General features: G+C 33.6%; 2 protein-coding genes across 2 annotated transcripts; one reads left to right on the top strand and one right to left on the bottom strand.

Annotated features, from left to right (window-relative positions):
* The first annotated feature begins 13,310 nt into the window (after nucleotides 1-13,310).
* LOC134267166 (protein dispatched homolog 1-like) lies at nucleotides 13,311-16,688 on the top strand. The gene has a single exon (XM_062749384.1). The coding sequence runs from the start codon at nucleotides 13,311-13,313 to the stop codon at nucleotides 16,686-16,688; it is 3,378 nt and encodes a 1,125-aa protein (XP_062605368.1).
* A 2,205-nt stretch (nucleotides 16,689-18,893) lies between these two features.
* Nucleotides 18,894-20,682, bottom strand: LOC134267169 (uncharacterized). Its single transcript, XM_062749386.1, has 4 exons — nucleotides 20,512-20,682; nucleotides 19,980-20,111; nucleotides 19,335-19,831; nucleotides 18,894-19,175 (listed from the first exon to the last, which is right to left on the bottom strand). The coding sequence occupies exons 2-4, from the start codon at nucleotides 20,087-20,089 to the stop codon at nucleotides 19,117-19,119; spliced, it is 666 nt and encodes a 221-aa protein (XP_062605370.1). The 5' UTR covers nucleotides 20,090-20,111; nucleotides 20,512-20,682; the 3' UTR covers nucleotides 18,894-19,116.
* Nucleotides 20,683-20,862: the final 180 nt, after the last annotated feature.

Raw genomic sequence — 20,862 nt, 5'->3', positions numbered from 1 at the left:
GGATGTTTTTAAGGGGAATTTATATATGAATGGTACGATGTTTCGACTATACAATTCTACCATAGGTATTTAACAATAGTATAAAATGAACTTTCCTTGATACCGTGTAGTTGAAATTATTAAATTTTCTTCTTAACGGTGAGTAGTTTTTAAAATTGTTTGTTCCTTTACCATATTCCTCTTGGTTTTGTCGAAATGTAGCGCCAAAAAGGGTTAACATTGCTAAAGGAAACCACATAAAAGGGTAAGATAATGAAGTATTGTTTATTTTTTTAAAAAGTAAATTCCTTCTATGAAAAGGAAAATTTCTCTGCATTTACGGTTTGAAAGGTTAGAATTTTGCAGTGGGATTAATGTCTCATGAGTCCAGATTTTAGAAGTTGACTCTGAAAAACCCCACCGTATTTACATACAAACCAGTCAAACAGATGAAAAATACTATTATCACCCCGAACTAAAGAGTCAAAATGTACAGAAAATACAACTTACAGTAGCTAAACTGTGCCCATGTCTACGTTTCTACAAAAAACTATTGCTTTCAAAAGAACGGATAAAAAAAGACAGTTGCAATTGGCAAGAAACCACAAAAATTCAATTGAGAGTAGTTATTTTTCAGCCATGAAAATATCAAAGTTCTACCAACTGATATGTGTGAATTATGTTTTAGTTAATGAAATACCCCCGGTAAAACTTAAAAAAATGTAAACAAATACTTTTAAAATGTATTTTGAAGCCTCGATACACAATATTACATGTTAACAATGTGACCTTAATTTGTGCGAAAAACCATGTGAGCTTAAAAAGTTCGTTGAGCTGTATATCTCAGTTGATTCGATACGCAAGAGCATGATCTACGTATGAACATTTTCCTAAACGAGGTAATTAAATCATTGAAAAGCTAGTTGATGAATCAAGAATATTTGAAGTCATCATTTTATAAGTTCTATGGTCGATACAATGACCTTGTCAGCAAATACAATTCATCATAAAGTCAAATGCTGACTGACGTTTTTCACGCTGATGGTTAGTCAATTATTTTTACATTGAATTGACGATGGATTTTTCCGTTATTTCTTGATGATGACAAGGAGCACACGGCAGGTGTGACCGGTCAGCAGGGGATGCTCACTCCTCCATGGCAGCTGATCCCACCTCTGATGTTTTAGATGTCCATGTTTGCTCTGCTTTGTATTGTTTTATGGACTTTGCATTGATATTGAATACTGTTAGTTATCTCCATATCCTTCATCCATATAGATATGTATGTAAGTTTAAATGTAAGCGCTAAGGGAATTGAATTTATATAGGTAAATAACGTTGTTTTCCTTGCTTCTATGCTATGCTTTTAGATTTGTAAAAAATTTAAAAGTTTATAATTATCAGAAACATATCATGCCATTTTTGGAACAAAACCTTTGAATGATAAAATACCACCTAAAAATATAATAATAAATTTATGCTCTTCAATGAATAAATATTCATTGGGATTCTGCAAGCCAAACATAAATCCATAACAGATAATTGATAGTGATGCTACTACATGTATTAAGATATGCAATCAAATATATGTTGGAAAGGATTAAAGTACATAAAAAATTCCCCCTGCTTGCATTAGAAATATGATAAAATATCAGGAGACGCATATATAAGGTTTTATTGTATAAAAAAAGTAGGGGGTCAAATTTCTATGGGGGTTACTTTTCAACGTGTGTGAAGTCGTGGAATTACTGGTCTGGAATGTTTTTCTACAGTCGAGAAATGACCCTACTTGTCGTAGAATATTGACCCGGGGTCATTTTTCTACGTAGAAAAATGACCCCCTGGTCAATATTCTACGGGGATCACTTTTCGTCGTTACACCGGCACTGTTTTTTTTCGTTGGTTTATTGTACAACATACCTACTAGGCTAATGTTCTTTTTGAGACTTTTTACAGCTTTTAAATCATTAAAATATCTATAACAAACACAGTTTGCTTGCTTGGCTAAAGTAATAAAGAACTTACAATAAGTTATCTATCTGCAATTGTTCGTTATAGTTGTATGAAAAAGTTTACACTGAATTATACCCAAATTACGAGGGTTGTCCCGTAAAATCGTGGACAAAGCGTTTTTGTCGAAAAGTAATGGGCGCACTCAGCTGAAAATTTCAGTAAATGTTTATTTATCATATTTAAGTGCATGCTAATTTTTTGGATTAAAAATATAGGCAAAAATAAAGATTTTATTATGCTTGAATGTGCACGAGGTATTGTCCTATGGCGCACGGTCAAAAAACCAAGGTTTTATTAAAGAATACACAAGTTTGAATTCAAAATAAAAGTTTAAAATACATAAGATTTGGACAAAATTTGTCGCCCTCCACCGGCAAGTTGTGGCGTCTCCATATGAGTGAAAAAATCTCGAGAGGGACGTTAAACAACATACAATCAATCAATCAATATACCATCTGCTTTTGATTACCACCGCTTCAAAACTATAATAGCCTCCTCTGTTGCATTTTGATGGAAAAATTGTAGTGGTTGCTTCCCTAATTGATGTGAAAGAGATTTAAATATTTTATTCTACAATAATGACACATATCGGTATGATATATTATACATGTATAATAAATTATCCAATAATGACTAAACATTCCCCCAGTTTCTCTGAAAAAAGTATGAACTAAATGCTTTTATGAATGGTCATGGACAAACTTGCAAAAACACTCAAATAGATAAACTATTTTATTTAGCAATGACTATCAAGGCTTATTTGCTTAATCATCATTCATTTAATGTCTCTCCTAAAATTAAAAGTACAGGTTATTTTTATTGTCTTTAACATCTTGTCAAAAGGGCAATTTAACCTATTTCAAATAAACGCAGGTATTTGTGGTATTCAAAATATGCCGAAAGAAAGTAGTTTTATATCCACAGAAAAAGTAATTTGGGTATCAAGTTCTAGACCATTAACGAAAAATGTATTTTGGTAATTAAGGAAGGTCCATTCATTTACAGATCCTGTTTGAATTTTACACACCAATTATAAAATTCTAGTTTTCCCTTTATATAGAATGTATAGTTGGATTTTGTATGCCGTCATTGATAGGGAGGACAACAGGAGTTTCCAGCTGTTGTGTATCAGAATACAAATATTATCCCCTTCTTGTTAAAGGCAAAGTTTTTATCACGTTCATACAGAACTAAGAACTTTTTTGGAAAATATATACCTTATGGATTAAAAAGTTTCAATAGACCAACAAATTTCAATGGTAAAAATCTATATGTATAAATAGGGCATAACACTGATAAATCCTCCTTTCATTCTTTCATTACATTCAGTACTTTGATTACTGCAAAAGTGTAAGTGACCTAATTCTCTCAAATGCTTTATACAATTAGAAGACGATTAAATTTTGGCAAATGTGCACGTACCTCCTTCAAGCACAATAAAATTTTGCAGAAAAGAAAATTTAAAACAGTTTAGTGTGTCTTGTTTTTTTATGATTTCCATGTTTTAACCCCCCCCCCCCCCCCCCCCCCCATAGCAACTGAAGGAATATTAACGTTTTACTTCTTAAAACAATAACTTAAATTAAACAATCCATTGACTATCGACTGTTTAATTATTCCTGTCACCTGTAATTACGATCTTTTGTAAATTCAACCAATACCGTTTACACTTTGATCTTCAGGTTTTCTCAAAGGTCAACATGTCCAAAAATTTATTTTTACAATAGCTCCAAAACTTTTGTTTATAGAGTCAGAACTTTTATAGTCTATGAATTCAACATTGATTAAGAGATAAAAAATATCACTTGATAACAAATACTGAAAAAATATTTATCAAAAAAATTCTTTTAACTAGTTTTGAAGCTACTGTAAAAATGAAATTTTGGCCATGTTGACCTTTGGCAAAACCTTGAAACAATACCACCAGGCCAAATCCAAAGTCAAATTTCACCATCGGTACGTCTAATTTGCTTAGAATCTACAAACCTTAATAGTTATACTTAAGATCAAACTTATTTTATTCCGAAAATTAAAACATTGCCTCAATTAAGCCTCATAAAATTTTACGAGTCCTTACCGTTTGATCAATTCTTCAAGAATGTAGATAGTTAATTAAGGGCACGTTGATTTACGATGTACTGTCGTTGTTTGCCGTCAGAGTATGCATGCTGTCTACCTTTTCAAAAATTCCCGATTTATGTGTGTCTAAACTTTATTTAAGGCTACATGAATGCATAGAAGATATGCAGGTAATTGGGATCTCAGATGTTCAGAATGTGTCCTGTAGAAGATAAATGTAAGCATGACAAGAGGCCCGGGACACACCGCTCATTTGTGTCACCTTGTTCTACCTAAAAGTCCTTTTTTTTTTTAAAATGTCTTAGTCACTCTTTAAAAACTTAGGGAAATTTTTGAATTATGTGGCCTCATCCCAGCCCCAGAGGAATATACTTATAATAATATAAAATGGATTGGGTCTGAGTGATGACCAATTGCCAATAAAGTTTTCTTCGCCATTGACTAATTATGATTGTTTCTGCTTAACGTCAAATTGCCAGTATTTCAGTAATGTTTCCTAAGAGCTGGATCCCGTAACCAGTGTTTCGTTACTGATAGTGATGAATGGAATATGTAAACCACGGTAATCATGCTCATAAACAATACAAATCAGGAGCAGTGCAAACACGAACCTCAAAAACATCCGAGGTCCGGTGTCATGGAATAGTAAGCATCGTGTGTAAATCAGTCACTTCTGCCGTGTGATCCTTGTCTTGATCAGGAAATCAGGAAAATCCGTTTACAATTCAGTGTGAATATAACGGCCTTACGATTTGCATGCAAAACACCAACCAATATTTGACCCATTAACAGAATGCATTTGCTGACAATATCATTATATCGACCATAGAACTTTTGAAATATTGGAATGAATATCATGTTGATGTTCTTGACTGGGGATGTACAATTTTCCTATAGGTGATCTTGGAGAATAGTCTATATGGAAATCCGTCGAAATTGTTTTCTTGTTTATGTTATATTTTCACAAGTTTTGTTTATTTGATTAATTATAAAAGAAAGTGATCATGATGTTTGCAGAGAGATCATTAAAGTAAATTTTACATTTTGTGTTAATCATGATTCTCTCTTTTAAATCAAGTTCAATCGAAATGGTTTTTCACGCTTTTGCTGTCCACCCACTTCATTTACATAAAAGATGGGCATCTATATCAAGCAGTATTTATTTAAATACTTGTACATTACAAGAAGAAAACATTTGTTGTGGCCTTCAATTCGACATTAAGATATAGATAGCTTTAGATAAAAGATACCACAGAGTCTGACACATCTGTTTCATATTTGGATATTTTACTTAAAAAAGACGTTAATGGTAATCTAACAACCAAGCTCTATAATAAACGTGATGACCTTAATCTTTCTATCGTCAACTTCCCTTACTTATGCAGCAATATACCTTCATCACCTGCATACGTGGTGTATATATCTCAGTTGATTCGATATGAGAGAGCATGCTCCATGTATGAACAATTCCTAAAACGAGGTAAATTACCGTATAAGTGGAAATTTTAGCAAGACACAAATTTATCGTTTTGTCCTTAAAATATGGTAATTTATTTTTAGCGAGAAGGAATTTTAGCGATTTTAAAATGTTCACATAAAAGCTAATACAAATTAAACACAGTTTATTTTTAGAGATATTTAATTTTATAGCGATCTTTTATGGGTGCAGAACCCTCGCTTGTATAATGCCAAAATTGAATCCTCGCTAAAAAACTTCTGCTTATACGGTATTGACAAGCAAGTTCATGAAACAAGAATATCTCTTGCAGTCTCTAATATATACCTTCATTCTGCATGTGTGAAAAGAAGAAAACACTTGCTGTGGCCTTCATTTCAACATTCATATATATCGTCGACGTATTGTCAATTAACAATGGTAATTTTATTCCTACGTCTATACGATATATCCTGGAGAGCTTTAAAATAAAAGATTTACCAAGCAGTCTGACACATCTGTTTCATACTTGGATACTGTAGATTACAAATAATCACGATGGTTTTAATTTTAGCGCTCAGTTCGCAATTCATCATATTTCCGCGAAAATAAACCCATCGTGAATGCTATCATTAGCTTTAAAATACCTTTAAATGATTGGAAGAAATTTTCTTACAGCGTGAAATTAAATACCATTGCGATTGGAAATTTTTTCCTACGAGAATATCGTGAAATTTTAACACCGTGGAATTAAAACGGTTTACAGTATTTTACTTGAAAAAGACGTTAATGGTAATCTAACAACCAAGCTATATGATAAACGTGATGACTTTAACTTCTATCGACAACTTCCCTTACTTATGTAGCAATATACCTTCATCATCTGCATACGGGGTGTATATATCTCAGTTGATTCGATATGCAAGAGCATGTTCTACGTATGAACAATTTCTAAAACGAGGTAAATTATTTACAAGCAACTTCATGAAACAAGATTATCAGCAGTCTCGTTTAAGGTCGGCAGGTCGTAAGTTCTATGGTCGGTACAATTACCTTGTTAGCAAATACAATTTATCATTGAGTAAAATGATGAGTAACGTTTTTCATACTTATTATTTATACACCAATGGCGGATCCAGATGGGGGGGGGGGGTTACGGGGGTTGCAACCCCCCTTTGAATTTGCAGAAAGAGAAAAGTCCCAAAGTTTTGTTTGTTTTTACTTTCGAAAATGATCAGTGAAAGGCTAACGTTGTAATATATAAAGAAATTCGGTTGCGAAAACAAAATGAAATCCATCCCCAAAATTTATATTAAAAAAAAAAAATTGGATTTCCGTGTTTGGATATTTATTTTCCATTATTTTTCAAAACTTTCAGGTTATCCATACAAGTACTTTTTCCCAGGTTGATCAACATCCCACTTTTAAAAACCATTCTCCATCCTGTATCCTATTGAGTTATTTAACTATATGTATGTGTAAAACGTACGTTATAATAACTATTTTCTCCTTCACCCCCACCCCCCTTTTAAAATTTTTACCCCCCCCTTTGAAAAATATCTAGATCCGCGAGTTTACACTGAATTGACGACGGATTTTTCCGCTATTTCCCGATCATAACAAGGAGCACACGGCGGATGTGACCGGTCGGAAGGGGATGCTCACGTATCCTAGCACCTGATCCCACCTCTGAGGTTTTGGAGGTCTGTGTTTGCTCTACTCCTATTTTGTATTGTTTTATGGGCTTTTGATCTTGAATACTGCTCGTTATCTCCATATGTTTCATACCTTATCCATATAATAAACTAATTAACAATTTTTATTTATATGTTGACACGATATATCCCAGGGAGCTCGAGACAGAAGATATTACAAACCCTCTGTTTCATATTGAGATGTTTTAGGAGAAAAAACTTTAATGGTAATCTAACAACCAAGCTCTTTGATAAACGTGATGACCTTAACTTTTCTATATCGTCAATTTCGCTTAATTATGCAGGTGTATATCCTTATCACCTGCACAGACGGACGGACGTATAGTCGGACATACATCCCGATTACTATATACCCTCCCATTTTTAAAGAAGGGGGTATAACAAGTTGATACTTGTTGTTAGATCATTATTTTCACATCGAATTGTCGACAGGTTTTTCGATTCTATCCCGATCTTGGGAAGAAACACACTGTGGGTGTGACATGTTTGCGGGGGATGCTCACTCCTCCATGGCACCTCATCCCACGTCTGATGTTTGAGAGGTCTTTGTTTCCCCAGCTCCTGATTATTATTGTTTGAATGGACTTTCGAGCTTGAATGGCTTTTGTCATCTCCATATATTTGATATAAAGAAAAAAAATCAAACAAGTTTCAAAACTGTTTTGACCTGGACTTATTTGAAAGAAGATGTAACTAAGTTTATTTACCCCGATTCCTTATTATTGGTACTAGAAAGTATTATTAGTTACACAGTCAGTTAGTGACATAATACGGATTCATACAGGGTGTGAAATGGAAATCCGTATTGGGCGAGGCGAAGCCGAGTCCCAATACGGATTAAATTTTCCATTTCACACCCTGTATGAATCCATATTAGGTCACTAACTGACTGTGTAACGAATTTATCCCGCTGAAGACCTTTTTCGATTTAAAAAAGTATTTGCGCATATTTTGAAAATATTAAGTTTTAATCTAATAACAATCAACATAAAATATCATTACAGTAACAAGAAATTTAACTAAACTACCTACGTAAACCGTTTCTTAGCCGCCATTTTTATTTACAATAACAACGCTTCGAACGGAATCGCGTGCCCGATTTTCATATTACTCCTCGACGGAGATTTCAGGGCGTCATGTGATTAGCTTTTATCCAATCAGCAACTTACAAATTTGTCTGAAGCGGGATAAAATCCTTTATTAGGACAACGCCAAGCGTTTGGTGAATTAAAGTAAACGTTCGGGACCTTAAAAATCGAGGATCTGTGTCTCGACTGGTGTCGGCATGATAACGACTCCTCACTTCTCTATGGTTCTGAGTGCCAAGTAAATTTGAAGCCTTTCACCTGTAAATGAAGACGTCTCTTTATGAGTGAAAAATTAATCAATCAAAAATATAAAACGTTTACAGACAAACGGACAGACAAATGAACAAGGCAATGATGAGAAAAAATTCAACAGAACTTTCAGCTTAGGTAGGCTTTCAATTTGATTTTCAATTAAATTTCCAAAAAAATATTAATGCTCAAAACATTTTGTTTTGGTCTTTCTATTTTTGTTTTGCCTTCAGAGGTGTCATATCGATCGATGATGAAATAGTCAATATAAAGATCCAGTAATGGTGTTGCTAATAGTTGATATCGCTCTTTCTGTATTACATTGTATCAGTAAAAAGAGATAATATGATTGGCTAGCTGAATTGCTCTCGGAAAAAAATGAACGATGTTTTAAAGTACAAAAGTTCAATTAACCCACGATATCTATCTGAGTCGACAACATAAAATGAGTAACAAAATTCGATCTTTTGAAGCTTTTAAGGAAGAGTACAGTAATTAATGTAATTACGTAAGGTTGTTGGATTTAAGGACCAGGAACATAAAATTCCCCACAACTGGAATTAATTTACCAAATCTTAATATAAAGGAAAATGGAACTCTTTTTATGGCAATTCCTTGAAGAAAATTGCTAAGAGAGATTAATGAAATCGTAAATAGTGGAAGGATTTACTGCATACTCATTAGCATGGGACGGACTTATGTATCAGGTGTGCGGTAAATTTTATAGATTACCGAAGGGTCAATCCTCAGTTTTGTCCAAAGGTTTTAAAGATCCAGGTTCACGTTATGCATTAATGGCCCTGTCCTTATTTCAATTAATAAACTATCTCTCTCTTTTGTTTATCAAAGTAAAGTAGAGACTTGGTGCTTTCTTTTCCCATAATAAAATTTTTTTTTGAGAATCAAAGTATTGAAATACAGGCTTTGAGAAAATGCATTGTTCTTGAATTTTGCAGAAAGCACGCGTATTTGATTACTTTCAGCAAAGATTTAAAATATGAGCAGCTTACGATCTAAAAATGAAAACATGCTTTTGAATCTTCAGAAATAGGTTTTTGAATATGTAACTGCATATTTTGGATCAGAGGTTGTGCTCTATATAAAATACTGAAAAAATCCCTCAATTTTAGGCCTTTTTGTAAACGAATTTACAGGATATAAGGAAAAAAACGAATTTTATGACGTCATAATGCATTGACTAAAGGAAAACTTACGTCAGGTTCAATAAATAAATGGTTGTCAACAGTCCAAGTGATAAATACTGCATTTTTAACCTTAACTGAGCAGTTTTGATTTTTCAGAAATCTCAGGGCAAAAAAAAAAAAAAAAAAAAAGAAAAAAAAAGAAAAAAAAGCCGATTAGTGGCTCTTGCTCTATTCCCGAGATTAAAGTATTGCATATTCTTTTTTATCATCAATGTCGCATCTATTTTTACTAGTTTGCAATTTCCTGAGCAGATTAAACAATATTGTTTAAATTCATCATGTTATGTAAAAGAGGGATTTGGGAAACCCTTTTTTGGTTCTTTTTTTTAATCAATAAGATACTGTTCGGAATGCTGCGACAGATCTCTTGATCTCTTACTTGATAAAGATAATAACTAGCAACTGCTCTTTCGCCAACCTCTACGCAGTTCGAAGGGAAAGTTGTAGTGTTTTTTGAATAATATACCTTAAAATTTGATGGTAGGCGTTAAAACGATAAGATCCCTCACTTCCCAATGGCCTCAGGTGCCGAGTATAGGTTCATATAGACTTGAAGAAGGTCATTGATATTTGGTGAAACCGCAGCACAGTTAAGGTTACAAAAAGGAGGCGGAGCCTAATTTGTACGGGAAAACTTGACTATGACCTCAATATGATTGCAAATTAACAAGTGGGACGCAAAACAACATACCAGCAATCAATGGATGATTCGGTGGACACATCATGAAAAAAATTAATACCTCCGCAATGGGAACTAATGGACCACCCTTAAGACAGTTTTTTTCCTTGTATTGTATTAACTCGTGCAAATGCTAAAAAAATGCTGGTGGATTTTATAAGCTATACTTTTGCTGTTTGAGGTTGTCTATTTACAAAAAATGATTCACCATCGCGGAGTATCGTCTTAGACATACAATATAATAAAGGATATGGAGATAACGAACAGTATTTAATATCAAAGTCCATAAAACATTACAAATTAGGAGCAGAGCAAACGCGGACTTCCAAAAGATCAGAGGTGGGATCAGGTGCTATGGAGGAGTGAACATCCCCTGCCTACCCGTCATACCTGCAGTGTGCTCCTTGCCATAATCAGGAAATAACGGAAAATAAGGATTAAATTTATTCACTTTTTTCGAGCTTTAAACGAATGACTTTTTATAAATTGAATAATTTTGTAATTATCTTTACTTTATCATTGAGATAAACAAGGTAGCCCTTATTAATGTTAATGATTGAAAAATATTACAAAAATGATAATCAAATATCACAATTCCATCCAAAACTTCAATTATAAAAAATGCTTCACTGGAAAAAATGCACACAACAGCGTAACTATATGGAAGAAATCAATATGCAGATGTGCATGCTTATTTAAGTGAAGAGATAATCGTGGTGAACATTAAAACTACGAAGAAAGGTTTTCCACGAAAGAGGGGAAAATTGTTGTATACTTCCATCAAAGTAATTTCAGAAGAAAAGGGTCCTGCAAGAAGTGTAGAATTTTAAATCTCAAGAAAAAAGACTGTTAAAATTTTAAAGCCAACTTTAATACCAAAATAATATGTGATTTATCCGAAAAACTAGTAAGATAAATTATGGATACTGGCTTTCGTACTTTTCAACTGTTTTTCTGGGGAATCGTGAAGGAAGATTAAAAATTATTTTAGAATCAGATAGGACACCCTTTTTTTGTTGTATGTATATTTCCAAAAATATTTGAAGAGGATTGAGAACTCGAGTACAGAAATAAGTATGTCAGGATATTTAGAGTAGCCTTCCTGTACAAATAGGGGACCTGCCTGTCGAAATTCAGTTGCATTCCCAGTGGGCTTGACTATTTGGTAAGTCATTTTGTATTACTAGTATTTAGAAAGAAATGGTAAAGAAACGACAGAGTAATTATTTGGTATCTTACTCTGCGTAAATAAAATAATGAACCTCGAACTATTATAATATAATGCTATAATATAAAAATTTATAGTGTAATAGTAATCTAAATGTTGCAGAAAAAACAATAATCCATGTAATTTATGCAGTTTTTGTCTGCAACGTAAATCTTACTAAGTAATAATGAAAGACATTGAATATTTTTTTTTATGATTTCTGTAAAATAATAAAAAAAGGTAAGATCAAGTACATATAGATAAGACATTATATTATTGATAATTATTACATACTTAGTAATAAATACAGGGTTTTTACATATGCGATATGGCTGACGTCATAATAGCCCTGCAGGGCTGATATGGATTTGCGGGGCTAATATAGGTTATTAGCCCTGCAGGGCTGATACGGATCAATATCACACCCCTAGTAAATTAAACCTCAAAAACAGTACTTGTGATCATACACATATTTTGGGGGTTACATTATTCTCTTAATTTTAACTTTTTGAATGTAATGATAATCTAACTGATAAATTATAGATTATTTTAAAATTACGGATTAAGGACATTTGAAATAGAAGTAGATGCAGAAACAACCCGAAACAGTATGAGACAATAGACTGTGTACATTTTAAGACGTCCGTGCATGATTGTTTACTTGTTTTCTTTTCAGCTTAATGTGTTCTGTATTTTATTACTAAGTATGTAATAAATATGATAAAACATACCCTTTGCCACATCACATCCTGTATCAGCCCTCGGGCCTTCGGCCCTATGGCTGATATTGGTGTCTCGGGCTGATACAGGATGTGATATGGAAAAGGGCATGTATTATTCTCTATGTACATCACAAGAGTTTCAAATGATGAAAAAGTCACAGCTCAAAAAGTCTGGATAGGGACATGTTTATTGCGTTTAAGAAACAAAGGAGAAATACTAAGTGGGTGTAAGTGACACGAAACAATAAAATAGTCATTCTGTTCAGTAAAACTTTATTGTAGAACAGAGAAATCTTTCGGCCTAAGAATTTTTGAATCAATGCTATAGATAAATACAAATGTAAATGTAGGGAAATTATTTATGCCGCTGCAGCTTTACAAAACTGTGTACCACCATGTCTCCTAAAAAATTACCTTACTTTCTTTTGTTCTGTTGCCTTACTTCTAAAGTAAATATAAGTCAATATTTTATTCGACAACCTTTATAATGATACATTTATTGTCCTCTTCTGATTCAGGATAAAAAGTAGTTCGATAGGTTGATTTAAAAACTTACAACATGAATGCGAAATATTCCAAAATCTGTTAGAAATGAGCAAATAGTTTTGACGCGATTAGTAGATTCTGGAATTGTTGAAAACTTTGCTGGAGGTTAAAAAAGTTTTGAGTCCATCAATATGTGACATGTCGATCTGGAGAGGACAAATAATGTTTTTAAAAAGATTGTTTTATAATTTCTTTGATTTTCATATTTACTTACCCGTAATGATTTTCATCTTCAGTGTACCATGATAGCCAATGAGGTTCTTGATGTAATATGAAGCTCGACGAGTCATAGAATAAGTAGAATATACTAGAAGATACTTGCAAATGTACACTACTTTGCCTATATAATCATACTGATGACGAAAAATTAAAACGTCCATCCTATGAGAAAAAATGGAATTCGAATTGGCAAATTTTGAAGAAAATGATAATCTAAATTGCAACAGCGACATGAAAAGGAAAGAAGAGCAAATGCAGACCTCAAAACAACAGATTAAAAACTCCAACATAGAGACGTTGGCTAAACGGTTAAAGAGAATAAAAAATAAAAATTCAACATATGCTCGGTTTGACGATTTAAAAGAATTCAAACTGGAAGAAAATGATATCGTCGAACAGGAAAATGTACAAGAGATGAAAAATATCTTACATGCACCCTTTTACTGCCGATTTATTGCAAACTTCCCAATATTAGCATTTTTGTTGTCATCGACAATTCACGTTTTTGCCATAGTTACGACAGTGTCTCTCGTTGTGGCAGAGAAAAATGTTTTCCCTGTGGATTTTGAGACGGTCCCCCTTGTCCTGTATGACGACAGCACTAGAAAGCAGGATCTGGCATGGAGGAGCCGTGACGACTACCCCAGGAAAATATACAGGCCTTTGTTCGACCCACAATTTCCGTTATGGCTTGAAGGGCAGGTCAGGGATACGGTAGAAGTCATCTTACAAGTCGACAATGGAGAAATATTCAGTAAAAACAATCTCATTTTAATCCAATATACTGAAAATTTAATGTACAATATCACTTACTCAACCTATTGTCAGAAAGATGAGGATTTTCAGTGTGTAAAACCGAAGTCAATAATTCGGCTTTTTGATGGTACATATTTAAACTTAAATTCTAGTTTTACTGATTTGGAATTTAACAATCCAAAACATGTATTATGTTGTGCTATGAAATTTAATGAAACCAAAGAGTATATTGAATATTTCCTTCCGAAAGATTACGACCCTTGTCAGCCAGGAAGTGTCGCTTCTATTACTAGATTATTAATTACAATCTGTGATCTGTTTAATTTAGAGAGTGAAGACCAAATTCGTGATTTCTTAATTCATGAAGTGAAACCTAATCTAATAGACATTCGTAATAATGTTATCGGGGACAAAATGTATATGTACTTCACAAGCAAAATGATATATCAAAGTGAAGCCCTACAGCAAACATATGATGACGTGATATTTGCAATTGGGAGTTTTTTGTTCATTTTTCTTGTTATGTGGATTCAAACTAAATCGTTCTTTATAACGTCGTTTGGAATATATAGTATTTTAACAAGCTTTTTACTTGCAAATTTGATATATCGATTTATACTTAGTTATGAATATTTTGGTTTTTTACACATAGTTTCCATATTTATAATTCTTGGTATCGGTGCAGATGACGTGTTCGTGTTCTACGATTCTTGGCGCCTCACTGGCAAAGATACTAACCTTTTGACAGCTCATCGCCTGGCTGAATTTTACAACAGAGCTGCTAAAACTACTTTTGTGACGTCACTGACAACAATGGCGGCTTTTCTGGTCAGTGGAACTTCCCCGCTTCTACCCATAAGATCTTTTGGCCTCTTCACAGGTATCTTAGTTGGTGTCAACTATGTATGCGATTTAGTGTTTTTTCCAACCGCCATTGTTCTATATTCCGAAAAAATTAGACCCAAAACTATCAAAGTCAAAGGGTGGTTTTTTGAAAGATTTGGTTGTTGTGTGAGACGCATGAGACGTGTTTTGTGTGAAAAATGTACACAACTCCCTCAAGAAAAGGCATCTGGATTATCCGTCATCTTGATTCCGTTCTCCTTGAATACGAAGACAGAAGAAGATGCAATTCCAGATATGTTACCAGAGTTTGATAACTTGGAGGATTCGAAAGAAGGACTACACCAACTTTTTGAACAAAAACAGTTAACTAACTGCATACACACTAGCAAAGAATGTGACGACTGGGGGATAATAATTCAGTTTCTGCGACTCAGATTCTTTACCTTTATGAACCTAAGACCTCTCCGTATAATCATACCCGTGTTGTTTTTTGGAATTTCGTCGTTTTTCATTTATAACGCAACCAAACTGGAGCTTGACAGTAACCGAGTAAAAATATTCCGACCCTCGCACAATCAAGGAAAGGCAACACTACATCATTACTACACATTCCAAAGAAATTTTAGGGAGGAGCATACAAGCGTATATTTAGTATGGGGACTGTTGGCGAGAGACATGAGTGAATGTAGCCGCAAAAAATCCGGTTTTTGTCGAGGAAAAATGGTTTGGGATGATAAATTTGACCCTTCGTCAGCAGAAGCTCAGGTGGCTATCTATGATTTGTGCCAACGTTTGGAAAATGGCGCCGAACCAAAAATGACTCATCTGAGAATAAAAACAAATATCATCACTGGAAAACCAGAAGTCAGTTGCTATCTGACAACCATGGAACTCTTTCTTCAAAAAGATCTATTAGAAGCTAGGGAAAGGTATCCATCGGATCTAAATGTCAGTATCCCACTAGATAAGGCCAAAATGACAAAGTTTATGAATTCCAACAGTCAAATATACAATACCTCACACTTTTTTCCAGAGGACTTTGATAGATGGTTGGAGATAGGGTTGGAATACTGGATAACTAATAAGTATACAGGAGAGACCATTCAAAACTTTATTATGTTCGACCACCTGATTGGCGATGAATACATAATTGGAGAAACAGATATTGTTCGCGACACACAAGAAGAACCATTTATGTTCATGTTTTATGGCACAAAACTTCGATATTTTGGAATTCAAGTTAATCTATCCGTTAATGTTAACAACCTGGGATACAGTGAAGGAAGCTCGATTTATCAAGCATGGGAACAGCTAATTACCGATGAAAAAGATAAAATGCCAGCATCCTTGAAAAATGGTTTTCAATGCACAAGAAATACATGGCACTGGATACGAGTCCAAGAGATGCTGTCAGATTCGGCAATACAAGGGATAATCATTGGTTTGTCCTTGGCCCTTCTTGTTCTTATTCTGACTACGATGAACTTCATCATCGGGTTTCTAGCGTGGATCGTTATACTGCTTGTAACAGTATGTGTTGTGGGATCGATACCCCTGCAAAGTTTAAAATTAGGGATGGTCGAGTCTATTAATTTGTGCATGGTGGTAGGACTTGCTGTAGATTATGTCGTTCATTTGGCTGAAGCCTACAACATGTCGCCATTCGAAAAGCGACAGGACAAAACACGTGACATGCTAGGAAAGATGGGATTTTCTGTCATTTCCGGTGCATTAACCACATTTGGAGCATTTGTTTTTATGATAGGAGCTCAAATTCAGTTTATCTATGAATTTGGAAAATTTGTTATGATAACTGCAAGCATGTCTCTGCTTTTCTCACTGTTTGTCTTTACTTCTCTTATGTTGAATTTTGGACCTGAAGGCGATACTGGTTCTATTAAGGCATTGTGTCGGAATTTCTATCAAAGTAAGCCAAGTGCTCCTGTATAGTAAAAAGAAGACAGGTAAAGTGAGGGAGACTTTCCGCTGAATTTACGATGCTGAAGGGGACGTATGGTTCAAGTAGATCTAGACGTATTCGAACACGTTATTAATAAACATAGATGTTTTAATATTGATATGTTAAAAAAGAAAAGAGAAACATCTTCTTTCCTTTTCACAGTTGCACAATATGACATAGACGTATTTATTAAGCAGGGATCCTATTTTTTAACGGAACAACTGAAAAAAAATTAACGCATGTTATACTATTTAGATTTTCCACATTGTAATGAATTTTGTTTACAATTTTAAGAGATGCGTAAAGGAATTTCGATATGCAAAAACATTCTCTATGTATGAACATTTCAAACAAATCGATCCATTGAAAATAAGTTGATGACACAACGATGTTTTGTGTTAAGACAGCATTTCGGAAAAAAAACGGTCGATAAAATAACGTTGTCAGCTGATACAATTTATCATTGAGTCAAATGCTGACTGACGTTTGTCATACTAATTGTTAGCCCATTATTTATATACTGAATTGACGACGGATTTTTCTCATTATTTCCCGATCATGACAAGGAGCACAGGGTGGGTGTGACCGGTCTTTAGGAGATGCTCACTCCTCCATGTCACCTGATCCCACCTCCGATGTTTTGGAGGTCCGTGTTTGCTCTGCTCCTATTTTGCATTGTTTTATAGAATTTGATCTTGAATACTGTTCATTGTCTCCATATGTTTCATGGTGTGGTCGTTACTCTTCTTTGGTGTTGTAGTAGTGATTTAAATATTAATGTAGGAAGACCTTTTTTTAAAATTAAAGGTAATCAAATTCACTTTATTTAACTGATTGCTTCCCCGTTTGCAGTTTCAAGCAGATTTAATTTATCAGTCATGATGGATTCCTTTTAGTTAGATAATTCACACCACTATTGTTCTTGGTTAGTAATGAGTATTTCATAGCAATATTAGACGATTTCGTATAAAGACTATTTTGTTAAAGGGGCTTGGACACATATTTGATGTTTATACTTTTAAAAAATTTCCATATACTTTAGTGACTCATATCTTGCTACAGCATTACACACGAAAAAAATCTTTTATCTAAAACCCCAAAGTTTATACCGCGTTTGATTTACATATATCATTGGTCTACATGAAGTACACTTTATCCTTAATGTAGCCAGGTGTTAGATCTTGGATCCACCTATTTGTGGTTTGTTTCTTCATTGTTTGTCAGTCTTCATTGTCATTCGTTGTCAGTGATTTAAGTATGATAGAGAGAAAGGGGTGTATGAGAGAGAGAGAGAGTGAGTTGTATTCATTACTAACAAAAGTATTCTGCTGTGTGTTAATAAATAAGGATTAAAACTATAATCCAGAAAAAATCAGAGAATAAAAAAAGAGAAAACACAACCAGCTCACCAGTATTGTCATTCCGTGCTTAGTGATGTGCGCAGAGTTCAAGAAATTAAGTACACCTGGTAAAACGTAAACATTTCCAATTACAGGTATCTGCAGGATGTTATGTATAGAAGAATATCATTATCACTGAATTCTTAGAATATTCTTGTAAGTTGAATTCTTTCCACTAGTTTTAATTTTTAAATTAACAAAGAAATGTGAAATATGAAGAATAAAACTGTCTAAACCTCGTAAAAGTTAAGGTAAGCTTTACAAAAAAAAAATCATACAAAAGGCAAAGGGTCAGACAATATTTGTTAAAAAGTTAGTTTGCCTTCTCCCGACCCACTGAATTGCCAGATTCCAACTTTTTTTCCCTTGAAACATTTTTTAATTTAATTTCCTTTATTCCTGAATTTTCTCACCCTGTCTATATGTATGATGAAATTTTCTGTGGGAGAAATTTCCAAGTGCTCATTATTTTGAAGATAGCCTTAGAAATTTTTGAATGGATTTATTCATATGTTAACGTTGATTATAAAGTTCAAAGCTTTTTGCACAAATATTTCATATTGAAATAGTATGAACTTATTGGCTTAATGTATTGATAACAAAACTGTTATCCTTTAAAGAAATAAAACAATCTAAATACCTTTAAGTACTATATATGTAGTTTATTGCCAAGAAACTTTATGAATGCAAAATGCAGGCATCATCAGACTTATTTACATGTATCATTCTTGAAATATATAAGTATATATAAGTATTATTCTTGAAATATATTCCTATACATGTTTGACAGCAGAAGATATATAGCAAATCCAGAGTCAAAAGTGCAGACCATAGTTTTTTAGTTAAGCTATAATTGCACAATTCCTTTGTTTACACATAATTGATTTTCATGATATTAATGTACAGACTTGAAAATCAAAGCATGAATAATAAAGGAACAATAGCAAATATTATTTTTACATATTAAACAAACACTAAACATCACTGTTTTTAAAGCAGATCTGTTTCCCCTTGGATTCTAAATATCCAACAATGGTTTTGCTTTGTCCATCTTTTCCATTGACACTTCTGTCTTTTCTAAGATTTGAAACAAATTTAAAGTTATTAACTTCATGCACATACCGGTAAAAATGTGATTAGTGGACCAACTTTATAGTTAGAAATTGTGTTTGTAATGTACATTTTATGCAGATATCAAGCTGCAAACAATATTTATAAAATGTAAAGGTAACATACCAGTGTGTAAAGAAAATGGCGTTGGGTCACCCATTTTAGGTCTCGTCAGACCTCCTTTTGTGGTCTCATCAATAAATAATGCTTTTCTAAATCTTGTCGGGCTGGGTGTGTTGACAGGAGTCAAGTCTTCCCCATTATTGGAATGAGCATACGACATTCGCGTGTGGTAAGACGGAGGGCGCATGTCACTCAACGGTCTGTCGCTTCCGTAAAATACGTCATCATTGGTAGCAAGTACCATTGGCACTGGGCGCGGTTCAACATCAGGCAATGCAACATCACTTAAGATGCTGGTTCTGCGGGCTTCTGATTTGGACTCGCAAAAATCAGAAATGCTGCTTAGTCGCCGGAAAACCTTCAGTCGCACAGCATCGTTTACTTCTTGGTAATCATGTGGGGGAACGCCGATCTCGAGGTCGTCTGCTTCGTACAAATCATTTAAAATGACGTCATCTTGAAGATCATCTAATAGGTCTCTCTGAGAGCTATAATCTGTTCTACAATGTTGATCGAATGACAAGCCTGTCTTCATAATTCTTTTAACAGCTAATTTTATTTTGGTATTTCAACTTATTTAAAAAAAAAAACATTTTTGTAAAAAAAGGTTTTCTGTTGAATTGAAACTTTATGAATAGATTAGCTTACTTGTTTTTGTGTTTCCTCCAAATGAATATTCCAACACCGATTCCAACAAGTGCCTCTGCACCAAATAAGATAAGAACAAATTCCCAAATCTCAATCATATCGCTATACATCTCAAAAAGTGAAAGTCCCCATCTGTATATACAAATTGTAAATAATTCTAAAAATGCTATATATATATTCTATAAACTGAACATGACACTAAAATGTGTAAGGGAAATTTGTGAATGAAGCACACTTTTGTCGCAGATTTAAAAAAGACATTAAAATGAAGCACTAATAGAATATATTTAACATTTAAATTTGTAGGGGAAAAAGTGTATGAAAACATTAAAAAAGAAGATGATAAAATTAAGAAGAAAAATAAAATTAAACAAAAAAGTACTGCGAATTTTACACAAGATTTCATTCATACATGTTCAGTCTTAGAATTAAGGAGATTTTTCATCAACCTTTTTTTCAGTTTATCAAAAACTTACTTCGAAAAATAAAATTTTGAGTTTTCTCATGATGCGTCTGACAAAAAAGACAATACCTTGTGTGAGAAAATAGCTACGTAAGAATGCCGAGGGTTGTTCCTGTCACTCGAATCCACGGGCTTTGGCCAAGTTCTTCTTCGTATTGATATTTCTTATCGATGCTAAGTGCTTGTTTATATCGAAAGGTACGACAATTTATTTAACTTTTAAATTTACACAGCCATTAAAGTCTTCTAATAAAGCGATTTAAAAGGTATAGATAAAGATTTTTCAACCGATCAAATTTATTTTTTTCAATTTATTAAGTTGAGATGCTTGGACAATCCAGGAGATCCATTTTTTAAAAGTACAATGATTAAACACGTATCTTTACCCAGGAGAGCAATAATTGAATTTCAAATTGACTT

The sequence above is a fragment of the Saccostrea cucullata genome, unplaced genomic scaffold (assembly GCF_032062105.1).
Source record: "Saccostrea cucullata isolate Sc308-1 unplaced genomic scaffold, CSIRO_AGI_Scuc_v1 ctg1951, whole genome shotgun sequence".
NCBI lineage: Eukaryota > Metazoa > Mollusca > Bivalvia > Ostreida > Ostreidae > Saccostrea > Saccostrea cuccullata.
The sequence above is the reverse complement of the archived record's forward strand: the minus strand, read 5'-3'. Positions and strand labels throughout refer to the sequence as shown.